Source organism: Oncorhynchus mykiss, chromosome 10, assembly GCF_057628025.1.
Source record: "Oncorhynchus mykiss isolate SJ-2025 chromosome 10, ASM5762802v1, whole genome shotgun sequence".
In the NCBI taxonomy this organism is placed as follows: domain Eukaryota; kingdom Metazoa; phylum Chordata; class Actinopteri; order Salmoniformes; family Salmonidae; genus Oncorhynchus; species Oncorhynchus mykiss.
The window spans coordinates 62,353,800-62,381,148 of NC_143031.1; the positions used below are offsets into that span (position 1 = coordinate 62,353,800).

A 27,349-nucleotide genomic window follows, 5' to 3' on the forward strand; every position below is an offset into this window, starting at 1 on the left:
GGGAATTTATAGCACGACTTTTGATGCTCCTTGGTTGGGGTCTGAGCAGATTATTTGTTGCGATTGCAAACGTAATAAAATGGTGGTCCGATAGTCCAGTATTATGAGGAAAAACATTAAGATCCACAACATTTATTCCATGGGACAAAACTAGGTCCAGAGTATGACTGTGGCAGTGAGTAGATCCGGAGACATGTTGGACATAACCCACTGAGTCGATGATGGCTCCGAAAGCCTTTTGGAGTGGGTTTTTGGACTTTTCCATGTGAATATTAAAGTCACCAAAAATTAGAATATTATCTGCTATGACTACAAGGTCCGATAGGAATTCAGGGAACTCAGTGAGGAACGCTGTATATGGCCCAGGAGGCCTATAAACAGTAGCTATAAAAAGTGATTGAGTAGGCTGCATAGATTTCATGATTAGCAGCTCAAAAGACGAAGAAAAAAAAATGTATATTTTTTTTGTAAGTTGAAATTTGCTATCGTAAATGTTAGCAACACCACCGACTTTGCGGGATGCGCGGGGGATATGTCACTAGTGTAACCAGGAGGTGAGGCTCATTTAACACAGTAAATTCATCAGGCTTAAGCCATGTTTCAGTCAGGCCAATCACATCAAGATTATGATCAGTGATTAGTTAATTGACTATAACTGCCTTGGAGGTGAGAGATCTAACATTAAGTAGCCCTATCTTGAGATGGAGGAGGTCTTTATTCTAGTGAGATTGCTAAGGCGAACAACGCCATGTTTAGTTTGCCCAACCTAGGTTGAGGCACAGACCTGTTCTCAATGGGGATAGCTGAGCTGGCTTCACTGACTTCACAAAATAGATAGCATCATGAGGTAGGAAAATGATGTGGATATATTGAAGCAACATCTCTAAAGCTTAGTCGCAAATGGGTCTTCCAAATGGATAATGACCCCAAGCATACATCCAAAGTTGTGGCAAAACAGCCTAAAGACAACAAAGTCAAGGTATTGGAGTGGCCATCACAAAGCCCTGACCTCAATCCTATAGAACATTTGTGGGCAGAACTGAAAAAGCGTGTGCGATCAAGGAGGCCTACAAACCTGATTCAGTTACACCAGTTCTGTCAGGTGGAAAATTGACCCAACTTATTGTGGGAAGCTTGTGGACGGCTACCCAAAACATTTGATCCAAGTCAAACAATTCAAAGGCAATGCTACCATACACTCAATTAGTGTATGTAAACTTCTGTCGCACTGGGAATGTGATGAAAGAAATCAACGCTGAAATAAATCGTTCTCTCTACTATTATTCTGACATTTTACATTCTTAAAATAAAGTGGTGATCCTAACTGACCTAAGACATAGTTTTTACTAGGATTAAATGTCAGGAATTGTGAAAAACTGAGTTTAAATGTATTTGGCTAAGGTGTATGTAAACCTCCGACTTCAACTGTAAGTGAATGTCATAAAGGACTTACTTTTCCTTTGATCTGGTCGTGGATGTAATTGTGAAAAAGGAATTAAGCTGATTGTTGCTACTGCATAAGTGAATATGGTAAAGGACATACTCAGCCTTTGACCTGGTTCCACAGTTCTGTACTTTGATAAAGGACATACTTTTTCTTTCAGCTGGCTGTGGATCCAAGACTGTGTGTGGAATAGGAAGTAATGTGCCTATTAGCTGGTTTTTCGATTTAGGATAGTGACTGAATATGATAAAATACATACTTTTATTTTGAGCTGCTTGTACAGTGCTTTCAGAAAATACTCACACCCCTTGACTTATTCCACATTTTGTGTTACAGCCCGAATTCAAAGTATATATTTTTCACCCATCTACACACAATACCTGATAATAAAGTAATGTACATACACACACACACACACACACAGTAGAGAGAACAAGTATTTGATAACCTGCAAAATCGGCAATGTTTCCTACTTACAAAGCATGTAGAGGTCTGTCATTTTTATCATAGGTACACTTCAACTGTGAGACGGAATCTAAAACAAAAATCCAGAACATCACATGAACGGATGATCTCTGCATGTGTGGTTCCCACCATGAAGCATGGAGGTGGTGGTGTGATGGTACTTTGCTGGTGACACTCAGTGATTTATTTAGAATTCAAGGCATACTGAACCAGCATGGTTACCACAGCATTCTGCAGTGATACGCCATCCCATCTGGTTTGCACTTAGTGGGACCATCATTTGTTTTTAAACAGGACAATGACCCAACCTACCTCCAGGCTGTGTAAGGGCTATTTGACCAAGAACGAGAGTTATGGAGTGCTGCATCAGATGACCTAGCCTCCACAAATTGGACCGCAGAGTGAAGGAAAAGCAGCCACCAACTGCTCATCATACGTGGGAACCCGATCAAGACTGTTGGAAAAGCATTCCAGGTGAAGCCGGTTGAGAGAATCCCAAAGAGTGTGCAAAGGTGTCATCAAGGCAATGGGAGGCCATTTTGAAGAATATGTCCTCTATTTTAATTTGTTTAACACATAGCACCTATGGAATTATTTCATTGTTTTGATGTATTCACTATTATTCTACAATGTAGAAAATAGTACAAATAAACTCTTGAATGAGTAGGTGTGTTCAAACTTTTGACTGGCACTGTGTGTGTACATGCATGGGTATTTTGTTTGAATGTTTCTCCCTGTGTGGATATCTTAATGACATCCAGACACAAACCCACGTCCCTATTCGACCTGATCATCGCTTGCCCCACAGCTCTCACAATCACAGATGGACATTTTTTTTTGTCATTGTCGTTTTATTTCTCTGCATAAAAACATTATCCAAAACATTCTGGGTTAAAACTCTGTTCGCATTCATGAATAGAGATACAGTTTTAGGGAATCACTTTTTCTATGGATACAGTATTACAAACTCAAATCAGGAGTAATGACTCAATATTACCACAACATAGGGATTTTCAGTTATGGTAAACATTGGAAGATGGCTTTTGATTTCTCCAAAATGCTAACTTTTTGAAAATGTCTTCTATTCCATAAAGGAAATCTTTCAACAGGGTCAAAATACATTGAGGGGGTGGAGTTCTCCCACAGAGAAAAGTGCCTGTTGATCATCTGTTATGCAAGTTAGTCGTCACAATTGTATTGGATGTACCAACGCAGCATTAGAAGAGTCCATGATCCTCATTACCACAACCTAAAAAGACATTGATATACAAAAACACTTGTGGTGTACAATATTAGTAGTTAAAAAAATAAAAAAAAACAGTGATGTCATGATGCATTTGAATCTCTCACACAACACTTCCACACACAAGAAGCTAAACTACAGAACACCAACTCTACAGCCTGTACAATAGCACAAAACTACATTAACAATATCCTTGATGGATGTGTAACAAAAAGATATTGTGCTTAAAAAAAAAGCTTTCATGTTAAATGTGCCATAAATTAACAAACAGGTTATCAGAAATATTGTAGTCGTGGGACTGGAGTAATATCATGGAAACGTTAGGAATGCCTTTTGTCTTCTGGTTTGGTCAAGCAAAAGTCCCTCCTCCATGAGTCTACAACAATAAACAAATGGAGTGTTAGTCTTTACTATTGTCTTCATCAGCACCATCATTTTGGGTGTATGACTCTAGATTATGGAGGTAAATGAATGTATTCTCTGTTGGAAAAGTTGTTAACTCACCATGGACTTCATCTCAGCACCGTCTCCATCTGCCTCGGGCCGATCCCTTCCCGCCATATTCTTACTGTTCTCGACAAACTCCTAAAGAGGGAGAAGAGAGAGAGAGTGACTGTGTTGGGTGTCGAGATAACAAGGCGAGTCTGGTGTAATACGTGCATAATCACTATTCACCATATAGAAATGTAGCCAAAGTAGCACAGGGTAAAAACAAAGGCTATGTTCCATTAGCCACATTAGCATACCAGTTAGAATATACGGTGTGATACTTTGGAATGTTAGTGTGGATAATGGAACAGAGACATATACGTACCGATTCTCCACCTTCTACCAAAAGGCACAGTATGAATTTAACAACGGTGGAAACTCCCTCTAGCCAACGATTACAGCAGAGAGGAAAAGGCGACGTGAGATGTATAACTGGGCCCAACATTTGTCTTCTCCAGCAGATGGTGTTTTTCGTTTTTTTTTTTTGTCGCTCATCAAGCTAAGAGTTTTACGAAGTCAATGAGGGTAGAATTCAAGAAAATGAACGACTTATTTACTACGTGAGGATTATTTGATCAAATAGAAGTTTCGTAACGCTTAGGTTGTTACGATTGTACTGATTTAAGTGGGACACGTGACATCATGACAACGTCAAGAAAAAACATGTTATATCGGCGTTGTGCCTGTTGTTCACGAGCGTATCTGCCATCTCATTGGCTAGTATGGTCCCGCCTGATCTTGCTATGTCCCGACTGCTTTTTGAACACATTTATTTTCATTGTTAGAGCGGCCACTTGAGTATCTGATCAATATGATGGATTATCTGTGATTACACCAGTCCATTCCTTAGAAATCCATGACATGTGGAAAATCTCCCACCCACCATAATCTCCCACCCACCCACCCACCCTTCTCCTCACCATGAGGGCCTTGTCCATGTAGAACTCTCGGCCGGGGCTGCCGTCGTTGTGCTTGGTGTCCACGGCGAAGCAGAGGAAGAGCACGTCCACCACGATCTCAAAGACGGACAGGAAGCAGTGGGCCACCAGCCAGGAGAACAGGCAGACGATGAGCAGGGGCAGCACCCACACCGTGTAGTCCCGCTGGTAGTTGAGCGACAATACACCGACGAACGCAGTGCAGGAGACGATCAGTACCTGGACACACACACACACGGATGAAGAGACAGATGGAGAGAAAGGAGGGAGGGAAAGAGAGAAAGAGACAAAGATAGGAGAAAAAGACAGAGACAGATTGAATCGTATTAGTATGCTTGTAAAATACACACAAAATGAACTGACAAACAATCCTAAAATGGCGTCGCTGTGCGGCCGTTACCTTTCCCAGGAAGAGGACAAAGTCCCCCACGGTGTTGATGGTGGCCACTCTGAGGGCATTCTCTACCAGGATGACGAAGGCGTCACGCGCCGACGTACAGAAACTGGTGCTGTTGATCGCTGTCGCCGTGTACGCGTTCTGTGGTGAAAACAGACAAACAAGAGACAGAAGTATCATCAATAACAATGTGTGACCGCTGTCCTCTTGGAACAGGTCTCCCTTGTCAAATAGATTGTTGTCAATGATGTGACTTAATCAACATCTCAGATGACAATCAATCTGATTCTGATCGAACACTTACTTGATTCAGGTACATTAGACACTTCTTCAGGCACCACAAGCAGCAGATGCAGGATTTCAACATACAGCGAGCACAGGCATTTTCCTACAAACAGAAAATACACTGAGCTTTAGTTCTCCGCCCATTGTCTGGCTTGACAAACTGGTGGTTGGTATAAGTGAAAGCGAGAATGTTTAAAAACGGCATATCAGCCACGTGAAGAGTTCATTCTGTTCCAGAGCAGCACTGGGTGGGATATACCTACTACTGTATGTAGTGCACACGAGCAAACGCCCTCAAACTCTTCAGAAAAGTCTCCTAAAAGACCCCGACTCCTAACATTCATGCCCACTACGTGAACACCCTACTACGGCCCTCTATCAATGGGGGCCCGTCCTGAGTGCTTTATGGACGGTTTAAAATATTTTGATGACTCTCCGGTGGTTTTTTGATACTTCAGCACAGGAAGAAAAAAAAATCTGAGAACACGCCCACAGTCTTTTAAACAGACACAGGTGAGTAGAGATTGGTGGGATGGGTGAAGAAATGTTACTTGTGTACAGTTTATGGCAATCTCCTGTTTTCTTTATCTATAGTACTTATGTTTAACTATATTTAGTACATTTACTCATTTCTACTGTATGTTGTAGGGTTAAACAACGTGAATCAAGATTGGTTAGTATTCCTTAATGCCCTGTTGACAATGGCACTAAAACTACTGAGAGCGGAGTCATTACAGAAAATGCTCTGTTAATATATATATTTTAATAAACAAATAATTTAAAAAAACTTTACTTAACTAGGCAAGTCAGCAAAGAACAAATTCTTATTTACAATGACGGCCTACACGGCCAAACCCGGACGACGCTGGGCCAATTGTGCGCCGCCCTATGGGTCTCCCAATCATGTCCGGTTGTGATACAGCTTGGACTCGAATCAGGGTGTCTGTAGTGACGCCTCTAGCACTGAGATGCAGTGCCTTAGACCGCTGCACCACACGGGAGCCTTCATATTTAATGCATTATTGTTTGATTGATTATAATCTGGAGCTGGAGTCTATTAGTATTTTGATCGGAAGCATTTCAGAGTGTGTTTGCAGTAAAAAACAAAACTATTCTTTACAGTTTCGACTTTGCGCTCTCTCTAGATATGGCTTCCTCAAGCAGTCTGGAGAGCAGTTCCTGTGCTCTGCGCCAAACACCACTTCATGTGGACACAACTTCTGCATGGTCTGTATCACAAAGTACTGGGATAGCAAGGACCTGTACCAATGTTCACTGAGTCAGGAGAAATTCTACAGACGACCTAAGCTTTGTGTCAACACAACCTACAAAGAGGTTGTAGAGAATTTTAAAAGGATGAGAGACAAAGGTAAAGATGAAACCCGGAAATGTGCCCTGTGACGTCTGCACTGGGATGAAGCGCAAGGCCCTGAAGTCCTGCCTGGTGTGTCTGGCTTCTTACTGTGAGACTCACCTGGAGCCTCATCAGATAGCCTCACCCTTAAAGAGACACAAACTGATCGACCCTGTGGAGAACCTGGAAGACAGGATCTGTCAGAAGCACGAAAGACTCCTGGAGCATGACCAGACATGTGCGTGTCAGTTCTGCACTGAGGCAGACCACAAGACTCATGACACTGTCCCTATAGAGGAAGAGTGACACAGAGAGAGAGACAGCAGAGTGTGTGCAGTTCTTCAGTACTCTGGTGCGCTCCATTGAGAAAAACCAGGCTGCTTGTTGAGGTGATTAAGGAGAAGCAGAAAGCAGTAGAGAGGCAGGCTGAAGGGTTCATTAAAGATCTAGAGCAGGAACTCCCTGAGCTCAGTGTTTACAGTGATCTGTGTGTGGGGACTGTGAGCTGGAGAAGACACTGAATAAAGAGATGGAGAAGCTGCCTGAAGTCAAACTGAAGAGAATTCAGCAGTATGCGGTGGATGTGACTCTGGACCCTGATACAGCACATCAAACTCATCCTGTCTGAGGATGGAAAACAAGTAAGACGTGGAGACATACCACAGAAACTTCCAGACAATCCAAAAAAGGTTTGATTGTTATGCCATGACCCTTGAAAAGGATGGTTAAGGGGAAGACTGACTGGGATGTATGAGTGGCCAGAGTCCTTTGACATGTGGAACAACTTTCAGAGCTCTCTGAAATGAGATGTTCCGGTCCCCTTTGGTTAGTTCAGAGTAATAGACGTCTCCCGACTGTAGTTGACAAATGTTTTTCTTCATATGTTTTGTAATGTTGTATATGTTTGACGTATTTATGCAGGAATCATCTGTAAAAGAGACCCTAGTCTCAGTATGAAAAAAAAATATATATATATATATATTAAGGTTATAATGTAGAGAACAATGTAATGATTCATTCTATGTGATTTATAATGACATGGTGCAAAGAAAACTACGTTTTGACATTCATTTCGTTGAACCCTTTTGAACTGCCCTGTTTTTCTCAACACTCTAGAGCAGTCCGCGGACACCCTACATACTCTGCCTTTGAACCGATTGTGGACGTAGGTGACTGGGCTGAATGAGATAAAGGACGTACTTTTCCTTTCAGCTGGTTGTGGATGTAGGTGAGGATGAGGCGAGGGATCTCCACCAAGGTGATGATGAAGGAGCCTTTGGCCACAGTGCCCAGGTGGTAGCGGGTCAGACACAGCATAGATGACACGATGGGGGTCATGGGCAGCTCAGATTTATTCCTGATGTCCACCGCGGGACAGAGGAAGAGAAGAGTTGGAAATAGTCAAATTAACTGATACAGGACAGACTTGGGTTTAAATAGTATTATCCGTACAAATGGACCAATAAAGCAGGCACCCTCTCTGTTTATCCATCAGGACTCTTGTGTTTGCTATCATTTTATCTTAACCATTCTTTCTTTCTGAAAACGTCCCTGTTGTCCTTTTTTTTTCCTTTTTTTTTTTTTGTACTGTAGCTAAGATTTATGTACTTTGCACTTTTGGGACAATTCCATTGGTTCAAATGCACCAGGCAAGCTCAATTAAGTGCAGCTAATGTATTTGACAGAATTTTTAAAAATATTTTGGACTCAGGTCTGATACGGGATATTTCCAAGTGAACACATCACAAGCATGCCGTTACATCTACTACATTTCATCACAACACTCTCTCCTGACCTTGTGAAGTAGTAGGTGACCACAGCTCCGGCCACGGTCATCTGCTGGCAGGCCAGGATGAACTGACTGATCCAGATGAGGCCCACAGCGTGGTACCACACCATGTACTGGAGTGGGCCTGATATACGATACTCCACCAGCCCTGCCTCTTCACTCTGCACTGGGCTACCTGTAGGGGCACACAGCTAAGGTCAGGGGTCAACCTTCTCGTTCTTTACAGGGTTCCATACAGCCAGGTTTAGGGGTAGGCTGATCTCCTCTGATCTGCCAGGCATTCACAGATCACGATTTTGTTCCTGGAAAGCTCCTGGTAGATTTTTTTTGGGAAAAATATTTTAACTCATAAATTGGAATCAAATATAAGACAGCAAGATGACACCATTTTGCAACAAACACTGCAGCACGGATGACTTTGATGGACCCTATTTTTAAAAATGTGATCTAGTTTGTCGAACTCTAATCTGAATAACATCCAGGAACAGATAAAAAGGTCAGGCAGAAGGAATTAGTAGGCAGACAAATTTGACAAAAACATGACGCTTTGTTGCAATTGAGGCTTCTCTGGTGGTGGTCTTTGTTGATGAGGGAGATCGTGAATGTAGTGGGTATATTTCATAGACTTGGTCTTTGACTGTGTGCCCGAGCTGCCACCCACAGCACCAGACTGACCCAAGAATCTAAATAAGAGTTGGCGTCGAGTCATGCCACTTCTAGCCATGCGCTTTCAGTTCCAAAATGTCCCATGAATGTTGGTCAACCATGGTTTGCCAGCGCAGTGATAAGATAGTGTGTAAAAAAAAAAATGCATGTGAGGAATTTATCTGCACTGTATGCGTGTTAGCTAGCCAGACAGTAGGTAGAGGAATGTTTCCATAAATGTTTCTAATTAACTGACAATATGCCAACATTCCATTCAAACAATGATGTCAATCCACAGTCCTACACTGGCTCAAATCAGTTGATGATGGGCCTTAGACAAGTTGTAAACGCAACAAGTACTGATATTGAGCATGGTTACAGGCACACAATAAGATGATTATGGTGGACAGATTAATGCAGTGAACAAAAATATAAGCGCAACAATTACAATGATTTTACTGAGTTACAGTTCAAATAAGGAAATCAGGCAATTTAAATAAATTCATTAGGCCCTAATGTATGGATTTCACATGACTGGGCAGGCTGGCGTGGTTAAACGTGGTCTGCGGTTGTGAAGCCGGTTGGAAGTACTGCCAAATTCTCTAAAACGACGTGGTAGAGGAATTAACATTACATTCTCTGACAACAGCTCTGGTGGACATTCCGGCAGTCAGCATGTCAATTGCACGCTCCATCAAAACTTGAGACATCTGTGGAATTGTGTATAGTGACAAAACTGCACATTTCAGAGTGGCCTTTTATTGTCCCCAGCACAAGGTGCACCTGTGTAATGATCATGCTGTTTAATCAGCTTCTTGATATACCACACCTGTCATGTGGATGGATTATCTTGGCAATGTAGAAATGCTCACTAACAGGGATGTAAACAAATTTGTGCACAACATTTTTGACAAATAAGCGTTTTGTGAGTATGGAGAATCAAGATAGTCATGTAAACGTGGGGCACCTACTGGTTAGAGCGTTGGACTAGAAACCGGAAGGCTGCAAGTTCAAATCCCCGAGCTGACAAGGTACAAATCTGTTGTTCTGCCCCTGAACAGGCAGTTAACCCAGGCCGTCATTGAAAATAAGAATTTGTTCTTAACTGACTTGCCTAGTTAAATAAAGGTTTAAAAAAAACACCTTACTCTGCTTATGTTCATACTCTGCCTACTGCCGTAATCTGTTTAATATTCAATTATTTAGTGTGCATGTAAATGTACTCATAATAGCACTCTAAGAAAACAAAATCAGACTTTTATGGTCCGTTTACATATATTTGAGAGGCTATTTGAACAGACTGTGTATGAAACACTTAGAAATTGTATTTATATGACAATATTGTTGGTTGACGATAATTCCATTACACAATATCTGATGCATCACATACCTTACTTTTATTTTCCTGCATAAGTAAAAATCAGGAAATGCATCATTAAACTGGTTTTGGATTTCTCCCTGACCAAGTTGGCTGCCATTTTCACCCCATTATGGAACTTTGAGGGTTCATGACATGCCCATGTCCATTAAGTAATTGAATAGGATCTACATGGTTAATCACCACATCACTAGCAGGATGAAGTGAACCAAACGCTGCATACGTACAGTATCCAAAATTTCAATAGTGACGCAAGTCCACTTCCTTAATCTTTTACAGGGCATAAAATAATTGGAACTAATCTGAAAAGAAATATGGTATCCTCACCAAAACGGTCTATTTAGATGTAAATATCTTGTTGAAAAGTGAAAATAAAAACATTAACAAAAATGTCCTTCACAACGTGACAAAGTTGTATTCTATTCTGACCTGCGGTTCCGAGGAAGAGGAGCACACCGAGCCAGGACACCCAGAAGAGCATGAGGCTGAGGAAGGTCCAGAAGGGCTGCAGGGCCAGCAGAGGCAGGTGAGTGAACACCTTGCCCGCCACGTGGAACAGGGTGATGGTCAGTGCCACGCGCTTCCTCATGAAGAACAGCAGCAGCAGCAGGATCACCTGAAAATGGGACATACACGATATAATGTAGTCGGAAAGTATTCAGGCCCCTGCACTTTTTCCACATTTTGTTATGTTACAGCCCTACTCTAAAATGGATTAAATAAAACAAATCCTCAATCTACACACAATCCCCCATGGTGACAAAGTAAAAACAGGTTTTTAGAAATGTTTAAAAATAAATAAAACAGAAATACCTTATTTATAGAAGTATTCAGACCCTTTTCTATGAGATTCAATATTTAGCTCAGGTGCATCCTGTTTCCATTGGTCAGCCTTGAGATGTTTCTTCAACTCGATTGTAGATGATTTGGAAAGGCACACACACACACACCTGTCTACATAAGGTACAGTTGCAAAAACCAAGCCATGAGGTCGTTGACATTGTCTGTAGAGCTCCGAGACAGGATTATGTTGAGGCAAAGAACTGGGGAAAGGTACCAAAACATTTCTGCAACATTGAAAGTCCCCAAGAACACAGTCGCTTCCATCATTCTTAAATGGAAGAAGTTTGGAACCACCAAGACTCTTCCTAGAGCTGGCCACCCAACCATCTCTGCAGCACTCCAGCAATCAGGCCTTAGTAGTGGCCAGACGGAAGCAACTCCTCAGTAAAAAGGTACATGACAACCCGCTTGGAGTTTGCCAAAAGGCACCTAAAGAGTCTCAGACCATGAGAAACAAGATTTTCTGGTCTGATGAAACCAAGACTGAATGCCAAGCATTCTGGCGGAAACCTGGCACCATCCCTATGAAGAAGCATGGTTGTGGCAGCATCATGCTGTGGGGATGTTTTTCAGCGGCAGGGACTGGGAGACTAGTCAGAATCAAAGGAAAGATGAACAAAGCAAAGTACAGAGAGCTCCTTGATGAAAACCTGCTCCAGAGCAGACAACGACCCTAAGCACACAGTCAAGAAAACCCAGGAGTGGCCCAGCCAGAGCCCAGACTTGAACCCAATCAAACATCTCTGGAGAGACCTGAAAATAGCTGTGCAATGATGCTCCCCATCCAACCTGACAGAGCTTGAGGATCTGCAGAGAAAAATGGGAGTAACTCCCCAAATACAGGTGTGCCAGGCTTGTAGCCTCATACCCAAAAAGACTCGAGGCAGTGATCCCTGCCAAAGGTGCTTCAACAAAGTACTGAGTAAAGGGTCTGAATACTTATGTAAATGCAGTGCTTAATTTGATCTGGATTTGGCACATCTCCGTTTTGGACTATTTTGTTTTCTCCACTTTTTGCAATGTAAAGACCATAACAAAAAGCAATCTACAGTGGAGTTTAACAAGTATTTAGTCAGCCACCAATTGTGCAAGTTCTCCCACTTAAAAAGATGAGAGAGGCTTGAAATTTTCATCAAAGGTACACTTCAACTATGACAGACAAAAAGAAGAAAAAAAAATCCAGAAAATCACATTGTAGGATTTTTTATGAATTTATTTGCAAATTATGGTGGAAAATAAGTATTTGGTCAATAACAAAAGTTTCTCAATACTTTGTTATATACCCTTTGTTGGCAATGACAGAGGTCAAACATTTTCTGTAAGTCTTCACACACTGTTGCTGGTATTTTGGCCCATTCCTCCATGCAGATCTCCTCTAGAGCAGTGATGTTTTGGGGCTGTTGCTGGGCAACATGGACTTTCAACTCCCTCCAAAGATTTTCTATGGGGTTGAGATCTGGAGACTGGCTAGGCCACTCCAGGACCTTGAAATGCTTCTTACGAAGCCACTCCTTCGTTGCCCGGGCGGTGTGTTTGGGATCATTGTCATGCTGAAAGACCCAGCCATGTTTCATCTTCAATGCCCTTGCTGATGAAAGGAGGTTTTCACTCAAAATCTCACGATACATGGCCCCATTCATTCTTTCCTTTACACGGATCAGTCGTCCTGGTCCCTTTGCAGAAAAACAGCCCCAAAGCATGATGTTTTCACCCCCATGCTTCACAGTAGGTATGGCGTTCTTTGGATGCAACTCAGCATTCTTTGTCCTCCAAACATGACGAGTTGAGTTTTTACCAAAAAGGTCTATTTTGGTTTCATATGACCATATGACATTCTCCCGATCTTCTTCTGGATCATCCAAATGCTCTCTAGCAAACTTCAGACGGGCCTGGACATGTACTGGCTTAAGCAGGGGGACACGTCTGGCACTGCAGGATTTGAGTCCCTGGCGGCGTAGTGTGTTACTGATGGTATGCTTTGTTACTTTGGTCCCAGCTCTCTGCAGGTCATTCACTAGGTCCCCCTGTGTGGTTCTGGGATTTTTGCTCACCGTTCTTGTGATCATTTTGACCCCACGGGGTGAGATCTTGCGTGGAGCCCCAGATCGAGGGAGATTATCAGTGGTCTTGTATGTCTTCCATTTCCTAATAATTGCTCCCACATTAGATTTCTTCAAACCAAGCTGCTAACCTATTGCAGATTCAGTCTTCCTAGCCTGGTGCAGGTCTACAATTTTGTTTCTGGTGTCCTTTGACAGCTCTTTGGTCTTGGCCATAGTGGAGTTTGGAGTGTGACTGTTTGAGGTTGTGGACAGGTGTCTTTTATACTGATAACAAGTTCAAACAGGTGCCATTAATACAGGTAACGAGTGGAGGACAGAGGAGCCTCTTAAAGAAGAAGTTACAGGTCTGTGAGAGCCAGAAATCTTGCTTGTTTGTAGGTGACCAAATACTTATTTTCCACCATAATTTGCAAATAAATTCATAAAAAAATTCTACAATGTGATTTTCTGGATTTTTTAAATAATTTTTTCTGTCATAGTTGAAGTGTACCTATGATGAAAATTACAGGCCTCTCATCTTTTTAAGTGGGAGAACTTGCACAATTGGTGAATGACTAAATACTTTTTTGCCCCACTAAGTTAATTCAAGTTAAATATTTGTTAATTCTCCTATCCCCACAAAAAAAACTAAATGCGAAAAAGTTAATTTTCAGCCCGGGCCTAATATTCTAAGAGTTGATTCAGGTTGGGCCGATCCGGGTTTATGGTTTGCGCAACACTGTAACCTGTTTGAGACTAACGCTTGGCCGTGTGAGAAGCGCGCCAGTATCCCTCACATAACTACAATGAAATTAACGTTTTATGATCCCTCTCACTCTCGCTGTTCTGATAGACACGAGCCTGCAACTCATCTCTCCATTGTTGCACTTCATCATTTCAGCAGCCTTGATAAATTGAAATAAATTAGCCAAAAGTTATAGAATTACTGCAGTCTGTCAGAAATAAAGGAAATCATTCAGAATAGCCTACTACACCATGAAAAGGAGGATCAATAATTTTTTTTTTTTTATTGTCTAGATGTGGATTGTAGCCCAATAACAAGGAATAGCCTACCGTCGGAAACACGCAGCAAATCTGTCAGTGAAAAAACAGCATGCCAGACAAAACAGGCCTATCGCGGTATTTCACATACAATCGAGGGAAAACGCAGGTTGGAAAGCAAATGGCTCCTGCTGAAAAGAGAAGACTATCCTGAAGGCTACCAAAGTATTGGGTATCTTCCAAATATTGTTTTACAAAAGAGAGATAGAGGCTTTTGGCACAAGCGCATATCTGCCATCACCAGCGAGGGAGCTGTGCATCATGGGGCAAGTCAGTGAAACTGGAAAGCATTTTTAGGACTATAATTTCTTCCTCACATTATAGCCTACAATGTCTCCACACGCCTAGGCCTAGGCTAATGATGGATTCAATACAATATTCTACCAAAGTCTCCAGTCATGTAAAATTATTTTTAGATTTTTAGTAGCCTAGGGTTTGGGAAAAATGTTCCCAATGTGTGCACCTTCTGCAAGTACCTCTACTCTACGCCATTACGCAAATGCGATAAGCATGCAATGCTTTATTAAAAAGCAAAATAGTACCTCAGAGCTCCCCAAGTCACCCCCCTTGTGCTCACTTTTTGTTCCGGCACCTCCCGATTTACAAATTAAGACCTGTGTAATTGTGGTATTTCATTTTTTATATATATTTTTTTATGTGCAAAAATGTCTAAAAAACTGTTTTTGCTTTGTTATTATGGGGTATTGTGGGTAGATTGATGAGGGACCATTTAAAAAAAAAAAAATTTAGAATAAAGGCTGTAACGTAACAAAATGTGGAAAAAGTCAAGCGGTCTGAATACCTTCAGAATGCACTGTATGCTGGTTATCAGCTATAGGATAGGGTTGTGAATACATTTCAAATGAAGATAGGAGTATGTAGGAATGCAGCGTTTTCCACTAGTGCCGACCGTCTGCGAAACATCAGATTACAGACTCATTTTCAGCCGGCTACTTTTGCCACTTAAATTCACAAGGCTACTTTTCAATTTGCTAGTCAGAATAAAAAAAAAAGTCTGCCAAGCCCTCTCCCACTAGAATAAACAATATGCATCTTCTAGTTTCCTATTGATGGGACAGGCACAAAGTAAACAGTGACAGGGAAACACTGATGGCAGGTACAGTCTGACACGGAAGTTACGTTATGACAGTCTGCCGTCAGTCCCGCCTCCCGGTACGTGTGGTAAGTATGATTTGTGTGCGCTGTGGATGTTTGCAGTCACAATTCCAATTTACATGGAGGATGGGGAGAGGATGATGCTTCTTTATGGTCTGCGAGTTCATTTCGGGGCTCTAGAGTGTGACCATTTCACTCGCATGTGCACCTATAAATAGATGAGTGAACTGAAAAAGTAAAGCATGAGCACATTTGTGCTGTAGCTACACTCAAGGGTATTGTCATTCTGTTTCATAGCTGACAGCTAATCACACAAAGAACCATAGATCTTATTCCTATGTAAAGAGATACATACAGTGCCTTGCAAAATTATTCATCCCCCTTGGCATTTCCTATTTTGTTGCATTACAACCTGTAACTTAAATGGATTTGTATTTGAATTTCATGTAATAAACAAACAAAATAGTCCCAATTGGTGAAGTGAAAAAAAATATATAAAAAAATAACTTGTTTCAAATAATAAAAATATGGAAAAGTGGTGTGTGCATATTTAAGCTAAGTGTCACATGATCTCAGTGTGTGTAATATATACATATACAGTGCCTTGCGAAAGTATTCGGCCCCCTTGAACTTTGCGACCTTTTGCCACATTTCAGGCTTCAAACAAAGATATAAAACTGTATTTTTTTTGTGAAGAATCAACAACAAGTGGGACACAATCATGAAGTGGAACGACATTTATTGGATATTTCAAACTTTTTTAACAAATCAAAAACTGAAAAATTGGGCGTGCAAAATTATTCAGCCCCCTTAAGTTAATACTTTGTAGCGCCACCTTTTGCTGCGATTACAGCTGTAAGTCGCTTGGGGTATGTCTATCAGTTTTGCACATCGAGAGACTGACATTTTTTCCCATTCCTCCTTGCAAAACAGCTCGAGCTCAGTGAGGTTGGATGGAGAGCATTTGTGAACAGCAGTTTTCAGTTCTTTCCACAGATTCTCGATTGGATTCAGGTCTGGACTTTGACTTGGCCATTCTAACACCTGGATATGTTTATTTTTGAACCATTCCATTGTAGATTTTGCTTTATGTTTTGGATCATTGTCTTGTTGGAAGACAAATCTCCGTCCCAGTCTCAGGTCTTTTGCAGACACCATCAGGTTTTCTTCCAGAATGGTCCTGTATTTGGCTCCATCCATCTTCCCATCAATTTTAACCATCTTCCCTGTCCCTGCTGAAGAAAAGCAGGTGCAAACCATGATGCTGCCACCACCATGTTTGACAGTGGGGATGGTGTGTTCAGCTGTGTTGCTTTTACGCCAAACATAACGTTTTGCATTGTTGCCAAAAAGTTCCATTTTGGTTTCATCTGACCAGAGCACCTGCTTCCACATGTTTGGTGTGTCTCCCAGGTGGCTTGTGGCAAACTTTAAACAACACTTTTTATGGATATCTTTAAGAAATGGCTTTCTTCTTGCCACTCTTCCATAAAGGCCAGATTTGTGCAATATACGACTGATTGTTGTCCTATGGACAGAGTCTCCCACCTCAGTTGTAGATCTCTGCAGTTCATCCAGAGTGATAATGGGCCTCTTGGCTGCATCTCTGATCAGTCTTCTCCTTGTATGAGCTGAAAGTTTAGAGGGACGGCCAGGTCTTGGTAGATTTGCAGTGGTCTGATACTCCTTCCATTTCAATATTATTGCTTGCACAGTGCTCCTTGGGATGTTTAAAGCTTGGGAAATATTTTTGTATCCAAATCCGGCTTCAAACTTCTTCACAACAGTATCTCGGACCTGCCTGGTGTGTTCCTTGTTCTTCATGATGCTCTCTGCGCTTTTAACGGACCTCTGAGACTATCACAGTGCAGGTGCACTTATACGGAGACTTGATTACACACAGGTGGATTGTATTTATCATCATTAGTCATTTAGGTCAACATTGGATCATTCAGAGATCCTCACTGAACTTCTGGAGAGAGTTTGCTGCACTGAAAGTAAAGGGGCTGAATAATTTTGCACACCCAATTTTTCAGTTTTTGATTTGTTAAAAAAGTTTGAAATATCCAATAAATGTCGTTCCACTTCATGATTGTGTCCCACTTGTTGTTGATTCTTCACAAAAAAATACAGTTTTATATCTTTATGTTTGAAGCCTGAAATGTGGCAAAAGGTCGCAAAGTTCAAGGGGGCCGAATACTTTCGCAAGGCACTGTATATATATATATATATATAACATATATAACACACACACACACACACACATCATATACATCTGTTCTGAAAGAGTCTGCACCACTAACACCACTAAGCAAGGGGCACCATGAAGACCAAGGAGCTCTCCAAACAGGTCAGGGATAAAGTTGTGGAGAAGTACAGATCAGGGTTATAAAAAATATCAGAAACTTTGAACATCCCACAGAGCACCATTAAATCCATTATAAAATAAATGGAAAGAATATGGCACCACAACAAACCTGCCAAGAGAGGGCCGCCCACCAAAACACAGACCAGACAAGGAGGGCATTAATCAGAGGGAACAAAGAGACCAAAGACAACCCTGAAGGAGCTGCAAAGCTCCACAGCGGAGATTGGAGTATCTGTCCACAGGACCACTTTAAGCCATACACTCCAAAGAGCTGGGCTTTAAGGAAGAATGACTAGAGAAAGGCCATTGCTTAAAGAAAATAATAAGCAAACACATTTGGTGTTCACCAAAAGGCATGTGGGAGACTCCCCAAACATATAGAAGAAAGTACTCTGGACAGATGAGACTAAAATTGGCCATCAAGGAAAATGCTGTCTGGCGCAAACGCAACACTTTTCATCACCCCAAGAACACCATCCCTGTGGGGAAGTTTTTCCCCATCGGCAGGGACTGGGAAACTGGTCAGAAGTTCTTGAGGGAAACCTGTTTCAGTCTTCCAGAGATTTGACACTGGGATGGAGGTTCACCTTCCAACAGGACAATGACCCTAAGCACACTGCTAAAGCAACACTCGAGTGGTTTATGGGGAAACATTTAAATGTCTTGGAATAGCCTAGTCAAAGACCAGACCTCAATCCAATTGAGAATCTGTGCTATGACTTAAAGATTGCTGTACACCAGCGGAACCCATCCAACTTGAAGGAACTGGAGCAGTTTTGCCTTGAAGAATGGCAAAACTCCCAGTGGCTAGATGTGCCAAGCTTATAGAGACATACCCCAAGAGACTAGCAGCTGTAATTGCTGCAAAAGGTGGCTCCATTGACTTTGGGGGGGGTGAACAGTTATGCTCCGTCTTATTTGTGTCACAATAACAAATATTTTGCATCTTCAAAGTGGTAGGCATGTTGTGTAAATCAAATGATACAAACCGCCCCCCCCAAAAAATCCATTTTAATTCCAGGTTGTAAGGCAACAAAATAAGAAAAATGCCAAGGGGGTGAATACTTTCACAAGCCACTGTAGAATCCAAAATATCCCACCTCGCACACAGCAACAGTGCCTGGACCACATCAACAGTGCCTGGAGTGCGGTGCACACTGAGTGAAGTTCTGAAATATTCACTTTTAGAAGTGCACAGACACAGAAGTTGGTTGAATTTACCCAAAAATGTACTAGTGTGACTTTGTCCTCGTGTTTTTGGGCTATTTACATCATTTTGTTCACATACACTAGGTTGTTCAACTGCTACTAGCAAAAGGATGTTGGAGAATCTTAGCTCTCAGACAAACGGAAATGTGAATCCCAACATTACCACGGTAAAAGCCCGTGGCAGCTGAAAATGTTTGTCTCAGATGTGAGTCATATATTAGAGGGTACATTGATTGTACTTTATTGAGCATGGAACACCCCAAAAACATTTTATTCATAAACTTTAGAGTAATTTTTTATCATAAAACACTCTTCTTCAAATAATTTAATTGTGGGCTCCTTGTAAAACATGTCAGCGTAGAGGTGTGAATTTGCACGTCCCAGGTAATGTAGCCTAAGTGTTAACGAGGGCGGCAGGGTAGCCTAGTGGTTAGAGCGTTGGACTAGTAACCGGAAGGTTGCGAGTTCAAACCCCCGAGCTGACATGGTACAAATCTGTCGTTCTGCCCCTGAACAGGCAGTTAACCCACTGTTCCCAGGCCGTCATTGAAAATAAGAATTTGTTCTTAACTGACTTGCCTGGTTAAATAAAGGTAAAAAAAAAAAAAAAAAAAAAAAAACGAGGAGTCAAAATCAACTTAGCCTTCATATACAGTGTAACAGCCACCATTCATTTATTTGTCAAGATAATGTGGGCATTGGGCTATTTACATTTTTGTATGTGAATAAAATACATTATTTGACGAACAAACATTGTGGCATTTCATAGCTGGCTGTAAAACTGCAAATAAGACTTCAATCTCAAGAGGAAACAGGTTAAATGTAAAAAAAAATATAGAAATGGTATTTTACTTCGAAAATTGTCCTGATCATATCGGCTTAGGCCTGGACAATATCCAAAACTACTAACAATACACTGAATTCATACATTTGTCATTTAAATTATAAAATCACGTACACACAATACCACAACAAATTTTCAAAATTTGGAAGTTACATTTGATAAATTATTAAATCATTTTGCTGTGTATTTCAAGGCATTAGAATGTACCACAGGCCAGCAAAATATAGGTTGTTCTGCAACAACAACAAAAAATAGCAAACCTAGGGGGGCAGGTCACCCCGGGGGGGGGGGGGGGGGCCTGTATGGGTACATTTTCTATTTGTCTGGCTACTTCAGGTACTTGTGGAAAACACTGATTCGGAATGGTGGGGCGGCAGGTAGCCGCGCGGTTAAGAGCATTGGGCCAGTAACCGAAAGGTCGCTGGTTCAATATCCCTGAGCCCACTATGTGAAAAATCTGTAAGAGTGTCTGCCAAATGTCTCAAATGTAAATGTGGGTCAGGTCATTTCTGTCTGTATTACAGAAGAAACTATGGCTTTTATAGTTGCAGAATCAAGACACATTTTTGCAAAAGCGTTGGTCATGTTTTCCAGTTTTCCAGACTTAAAGCTTGCCTGTCTGTCAATATTAGGCTTCTTCTTGTTACTGAAAGAGCAAATACTTGATAACACAGTACAATTATAAACCCTCCATGCACTCTCACAACACACCGTACCCATATAAAACAGGAATCACACATGGCAACAAGCACACACACGTACCGTGAAGACAGTGGCAAAGATGGCGTAGACCAGCAGAGCTTGGACGTTGTCTGTGGCCACCTGCTGTTGGGGTGTTGGGGAGGTACCAGTCTGGTCGGTCAGATTCGTCCTGTGGTCCACGTAGAGCCACCACAGAACCCCGGTCCCACCTGAAACACACAGTTCATTTGGCTCCTTGATTTTCATACTGCTACTACTTCTTATTGAGCTCCCTACAATGATTATCTGGAGAGCAGTTGAAAAAAAACATTATCCGGAGAGCAGTTGAAAATACACATTATCCGGAGAGCAGTTGTAAAACATTATCTGGAGATAGTAATTCCTCACTGCAGGGACAATGGATTGTGAGGAGAGAGGCTCATTCTGGTCCATGCTCAGTTTTTGCAAGCAATCTAATTTCGTGAGGTAAAATTTATTTTGAACTCACATTTCACAATCTGACCTAATGGTTGGTGACCTTTTAGGCTTTACAATAGAAATGTGCTATAATACATGTTTATTCATACATTTTTAAGCACTGCAGAATGAAGGAAGAGACGTTTGAGAGCCAAATGAACGGGAAGCTTACCTATAGAGCCCAGAACCACGAGGGCGGTGAGGATCCAGACCAGCACGACAGAGATGTAGCGAATCACCACCATCAGGATTATGGAGAGGACTACAAACAGAGGTGGATATAAATAAAAGAAATGAAATGATGCCATTGTCATGACAAAAATTGCCTTATTCTTGTACAACGGCTATATTTATTGAAACATAAGGCATAATTGTGTGATGTTTCATGTACATTTAAGGGGGGGCGGGGTGGCACTACTACTTCTTTTGGATGCCAGCGCTCTACAGTGCAACCTTCTTACTTGTATATGCGCTTAAATAGTTTTGCTGTGTGACCTGGAATTTTCATTTAGGAGCACCAGTGCGCCTAGAATGAAAATCACCCAGGTGATAATTGTTGCAATAATTAGGCAACTTCACGGCACTGCAGCCCGAGTGCAGATTCATGACTGTCATGCTTGCACTATTACTACAAAGAAAACAGCTTATTACCGCAAATATTCTCCATTGTGCTCCTACATTTCTACGTGTGCTCCTAAATCTCTCTCCTAAATTTCTGTGTGCTCCTAAATGTTTCTACTTAAACATTTTTTTTTAAAAGGTCAGCGTAGAGCCCTGGATGCCGTCAGCTCTCCTGGAGACATTTCCTGTTATCATTTCCTGACCCTGTCCCAGGAAACACAACTTTCTAGGTGGAGAGCAGAGGCCTCTTTGGCACAATTAAATCAGGCAGTATACAGAGAGAGAAGTCATTTAGGATATACACTATAATGCTTAACGAGGCTACACAGACAGCTAGAACATAAAATGCCACTTTAGGATGTACAGTACCTAGAGCCAGCACGCACAGGCCCATGATGATCTCCTTGCTGGCCATCACCCCGGCGATGACCCTGTGCAGCATGCTGTTGTCACTGACGAAGGTGACGAAGGCCTCAGCGAACTGGGCATAGCAGGAGATGTCCACGGGAGTGCAGCGGTGGAACACGGGGAGAGAATTACTGCACAAGGGCAGAGGATGAGGAAATGATATCGTCAGCATAGTCTCGCTAGTGTCATTATATTTACTCGCTGTCGACTCGACACTGGTAAAAAAAAATAAAAAATTAAAAAAGGACTGTACCTTGGTGGCACGGGGAGTTTGGGGCACTTTTTGGATCTCTCTCCGTGGCTTGGATACTTGGAGACTGGGATGTCGTACGAGCAGAGCTCCGACCCTATGTAAAGAGGAGAAATGGGAAATAAACATTGTGTAATTCATTCATCCACACTGTGGAAACGACCAATGAATACATGCATAAGGTACGGATGAGAGCAGGAGGAACGCTCACCATTTTGCAGTGCAAACTTTTTGACGTCAGTGTACGTCTTGAGCTCTATGTCTGGACACCTGGACACACAGAGAGCCATGGACTTGATCTTCCTGTTCAGGATGTCAATGTTGCAAGGGTCTAGGAAGAAGACATACCTGGAAAAGGACAAAGAACAGGACCTCAATAAGGATGGAGGGAAGTAGAGAAACATCCTGAAAAGAGAGCGAGATGGAGTGCATTTGTCAATGGCACATGCTCCTTGAAGGAAGCCAAGGGCCCAAGTCAAGTCAGACAGAACTAAACATCTGCACATTTGAGTAACATCCTTGAATGTTCTCTTCCATCTTGCAATACAATAAATTGCACATTTTCCTAAGTATATTTTTATAGTAGACTTTGGGATGTAGGTTGAGTAAAATGTGATGTGGGATACAGCTTATCAAACAGTCAAATCTCTGTAGCCAAAACGCCCCTGCTGCCCCTCACTCAAAACGTCAATGGGCATACCAGCCCAGCTTATGAAACAAAGCCCATTGTCTCATTGAAACTATTCCTAGAGACTGCTAGAATGGAAACTTACTGGACGAGCAGCTCAAAAAAAGTTGAATCGTGTTTGAATAATTTATTCGAATATATTCAACAAAAAAAAAGAACACGGGCGTGAATTAATGCAGAACACTGCTGCACTCAGGCTGCATGTGAAATGGCACCCTATAACCTAGTGCACTATTATTGACCCCAGCTCTGGTCAAAAAGAGTGCACTATATAGAGAATAGGGTGCCACATCAGTCTTTTCTGACCACAGGTAACAAGAAGTGAGTATAGTAAGATTTAGAGTAAAGTGTCTTACAGTAACACCCTGTGCTAGCAAGCTAATTAAGCAATAAGGCACGAGGGGGTGTGGTATATGGCCAATATACCACGGCTAAGGGCTGTTCTATCACACGACAACACAGAGTGCCTGGATACAACCCGTAGCAATGGTATATTGGCCATATACCACAAACTCCCGAGGTGCCTTATTGCTATTATAAACTGATTACCAACGTAATTAGAGCAGTAAAAATGTTATGTTTTGTCATACCCGTGGTAAATCGGCATTCAGGGCTCGAACCCCCCAGTTTATAATCCTCTGTAACCCACTGATCTCACTGGTTAACCCATCAACAAAACAAATGAGCATCCAGGCTTTAACAGGCCTAGCATCAGATGAGCAAGAAAGTATAAGTGGCAAACTGGATTACCAAATTATGAAATCCGTGTTTGTGCACCGGTAATGTTAAATGGCGCGTGTTAAACTACCACAAAAAAGGCTTGTCGATTGTGGGGAGGAAGGGGGAGAGAGTTAGCCTGGTTATATCACACTGAACAATGGCGAAGGCCACATTCTGTCTGGTTTAACCAGGCTAGGAGAGAGGAGTCATAACCTGCTGAGCCTACATTGTCATGGGAGTGGACAGCTCAACCAAAACTTTGTTATTACTTTGCAATTACATGATAGGCTAATAACTGGTAAGCATCCATCTCGAGATGTTCCACATTTCCAACGCAACTTACTTGTTGTCGGTCTGATCCCGGCCACTGAGCTCGACCCCCTCGATCTTGCTATTCTTCTGACCGCAGGTGTTACCGTAGCTGTCGTAGCCAGAGATGAGCCTGGAAGCAGCTCCCGTGGAAATGGAGAAACCAGCGATAAAGGCCTACAGGGGAAGCAGCTTCCATTAATAACGATATCATCACCATCATGACAATGCACACAAAAAAAATATTAAGGTAGCACTGAACTATGCTGGTAAATACAATAATCAGTATGTAGTGCCTTTTGCTTTAAAAAAAAAACAGAAGCTTGTCTCCCACAATGCTTTGATTCCGAATTCAAGTTGCAGTTGGTGAGGACAGAGAGGAAGAGGCGAAGCGAGGGGGACCCAAAGTCTGTCTTCTCCAGCATGTAACTTGTGTCAAATGTCATTAACAAAAAATGTTATGGCTTATTTGCTACATGTGGCTTATTTGCTCAAATATACGTTTTGTAATAACTAGGTTGTTATGAATGTACTTCTATAATGAGGCCACGTTACATCCCGGCAACTATTAAGACTTGTGCCTGGTAGTCACTAATTAACACAGACACAAAGTCATAAACCCTGCCTATTTCTACAATTTATCTTCTTCAAATGTGATTTTAAACCTCATCCTTAACCACACTGCTAACCTTATGCCCAACCCTAATCCTTAAATTAAGACCAAAATACAAAATGTTTGTTTTCATGAATTTTTACGATACACTTTGTGGCTGTGGTAACTTGTGCCCATTCACACGCGTATCTGCCCCCTCATTGGCTAGAATGGTCCCACCTGATCTCGCCTCCTCTTGACTGCTTTCCATTTTTGAAGACAAGTATTTTCATTAGAGCTGCCACTGGAGTATCTGGTCAATATAATGGATAATCTGTGGTGAGGAAAAACTGAAAAAATGGCCAGTCGACTGTAGTCGAAAGTTCATGACCTTTGATGACATGGTTGTTGTAAAAGTCATGCAGTCTACATGCAGTCCCAAATCGGACACTTTTTATAACATAGTGACCAGGGTTAGTTAACGTCTTGACAAAAGCGATCCGCTCAAACGCGCCCATGGTCATCTACAAATAAATCACAGTCAAACTCACCATTCCGATACAGAACAATGCGAATATGATGAGCCATGGAATATCCGTGCAGCTTCGATCCTCCAATGGTTTCCACTCGCGCTGCTTTTGCTAACAAATAAAAATGACAAACAATCAAAAATTGTCATCTGTGAACACCTGGTGCATGCGCGAAACTGTTTTAACCTGGCGTTCTTTCTAAAAATTTTTTAAAAAACTCATCAGTTTCACACACAGCAACTACTGTACTGTAATTGAGTAAATAATTTACTTTCGCCCAAATTAACACGCACGCGTCTTTTTACACACGGAAGTAACCCGTTGTTTAAAACGTAAACAACTATGGCTAACTACATATAGTACAGACAACGCCTCTAACGATCTGCAGACGACAACAACGTGTACGTGTTCGTAGCTAAATGGATATCCCAAACAGATAATGTTAGCAACTTATCTGGTAAATCCAAAAATGTCTAGCTAGTTAGTTTTGGCTTAAATATCCCGAACCCCGATTACCTCTGAACTGCCACAGCATCCCATTGTTAACAGGCGATTTAGGGAGTGACTGGAACTCTCAAAATACAATAATCGTTTAAGTTTCAAGTGCCCGCCTCACTTCCTTGCCTGTATTTTACACTGCGCTTCTAAACAGATTAGTTGTTTAGCAAACTCTTCCCCTCAGCTGCATCAATGGCCTCTATTGATAATATGGAATAGTTCGCAAGGATGTATATGCATATCCTACTTTTTTACTGCAGGTAAAAAAAAAGCAGGAAGAGTTCAACTTTCCTTGCGACCGAGGCGGAAGTGTCGCTGCAATCACACGTTTTTTATAATATTATTTTGTGGCACTGGATACTCTTTCACTGTAGGCTGGCTATACGTTGGACGCAATGGTACCCCCACTGAAAACCCATAGACATTAAAACCGTGAAAACCCCAAAGAGCTTATTGCAGACATTCACCTTATGGAAATAAATGTTTCTATTCAAATTCATGTTCTTTTGACATTAATACAAGTTGCAGAATTTGCTAACGTGTTTTTTTAAAGTTTTTTTTTTAAATGTTAGGGTGTTGGTGGCCACATACTTTTGTTATCCAAGAAACAAATGTGCTTTTGTTTATTTTGGCAAATAAAATCTTTCAGCTACTACAGGGCATATCAAAAGCACCCATAAACTTCCACCAGAACCTCAGTGACAATGGCACTGACCATCCAGAGCCATTTTTAATGAGCATATCAAAGTCAACTGACAATTCAGTGTGAAAGCGAATTCTAATCCCACTGCCCTGAGTGATGACAGCATCTCATGATTTCATTCTGAAGCATAACACTAACCGCTGATGATTCACACAGAAACATCGCCTGGTTGCTGTCTCCGTTCTGCTATTAGATAGAATGTTCATATTTGAAGATTTCCGAAAGGCCAGTCTCTTTGGCAAATGGCAGGAATGTCAAGGAGTGGAATGTTAGCTAAAAAGACTGGTATCCAGACTAAAACAAACATGGTGACATTTTTTTTTTCTTCATTTACAACTGCGACCTGGCCAAGATAAAGCAAAGCAGTGCAACACAAACAACAACACATAGAATAAACAAACGTACAGTCAATAACACAATAGAAAAAAATGATATACAGCGTGTGCAAATGAGGTAAGATTAGGGAGGTAAAGGCAATAAATAGGCTGTAGTGGCGAAGTAATTCCAATTTAGCAATTAAACACTGGAGTGACAGATGTGCATCAGATTAATGTGCAAGTAGAGATACTGGGGTACAAAGGAGCAAAAAAATAAATAACAATATGAGGTAGTTGGATAGGCTATTTACCGATGGGCTATGTACAGGTGCAATGATCTGTGAGCTGCTCTGACAGCTGATGCTTGAAGTTAGTGAGGGAGATATGAGTCTCCAGCTTTAGTGATTTTTGCAATGGTGGGTAGTATATGGGGCTTTGGTGGCAAAACTGATGGCACTGTGATCGACTGCATCCAATTTGCTGAGTAGAGTGTTGGAGACTATTTTGTAAATGACATCGCCGAAGTCAAGAATCGGTAGGACAGTCCGTTTTATGAGGGTATGTTAAGCAGTATGAGTGAAGGATGCTTTGTCACCAAATAGAATACAAACTAACACTCAATCTACTAGCTCAATTTATCAACC

The 27,349-nt window shown here is 41.6% G+C and overlaps 1 protein-coding gene across 1 annotated transcript; it reads right to left on the bottom strand.

Moving 5' to 3' along the window:
- Positions 1–2,739: 2,739 nt before the first annotated feature.
- Positions 2,740–26,094, bottom strand: LOC110534422 (choline transporter-like protein 1). The gene is made up of 16 exons (XM_021619281.3): positions 25,704–26,094; positions 25,209–25,298; positions 24,100–24,242; positions 22,560–22,696; positions 22,352–22,445; positions 22,060–22,229; positions 21,242–21,331; positions 20,674–20,822; positions 10,857–11,043; positions 8,411–8,579; positions 7,816–7,972; positions 5,281–5,364; positions 4,980–5,117; positions 4,562–4,798; positions 3,657–3,737; positions 2,740–3,528 (listed from the first exon to the last, which is right to left on the bottom strand). Exons 1-16 carry the CDS (start codon positions 25,725–25,727, stop codon positions 3,502–3,504), a joined length of 1,977 nt encoding a protein of 658 aa, XP_021474956.3. The 5' UTR covers positions 25,728–26,094; the 3' UTR covers positions 2,740–3,501.
- Positions 26,095–27,349: the final 1,255 nt, after the last annotated feature.

Bases quoted from the DNA above. Each gene is read 5' to 3' on its own strand.
- LOC110534422 (XM_021619281.3), bottom strand. From the start codon at position 25,727: ATGGGATGCTGTGGCAGTTCAGAG. The intron at 22,230-22,351 runs GTACAGTCCTTT...GCCCTTGTGCAG, and splicing joins AAACTCCCCGTGCCACCAAG to TAATTCTCTCCCCGTGTTCC. The intron at 5,365-7,815 runs GTACGTCCTTTA...TTCTGTTTGTAG, and splicing joins ACAACCAGCTGAAAGGAAAA to GAAAATGCCTGTGCTCGCTG.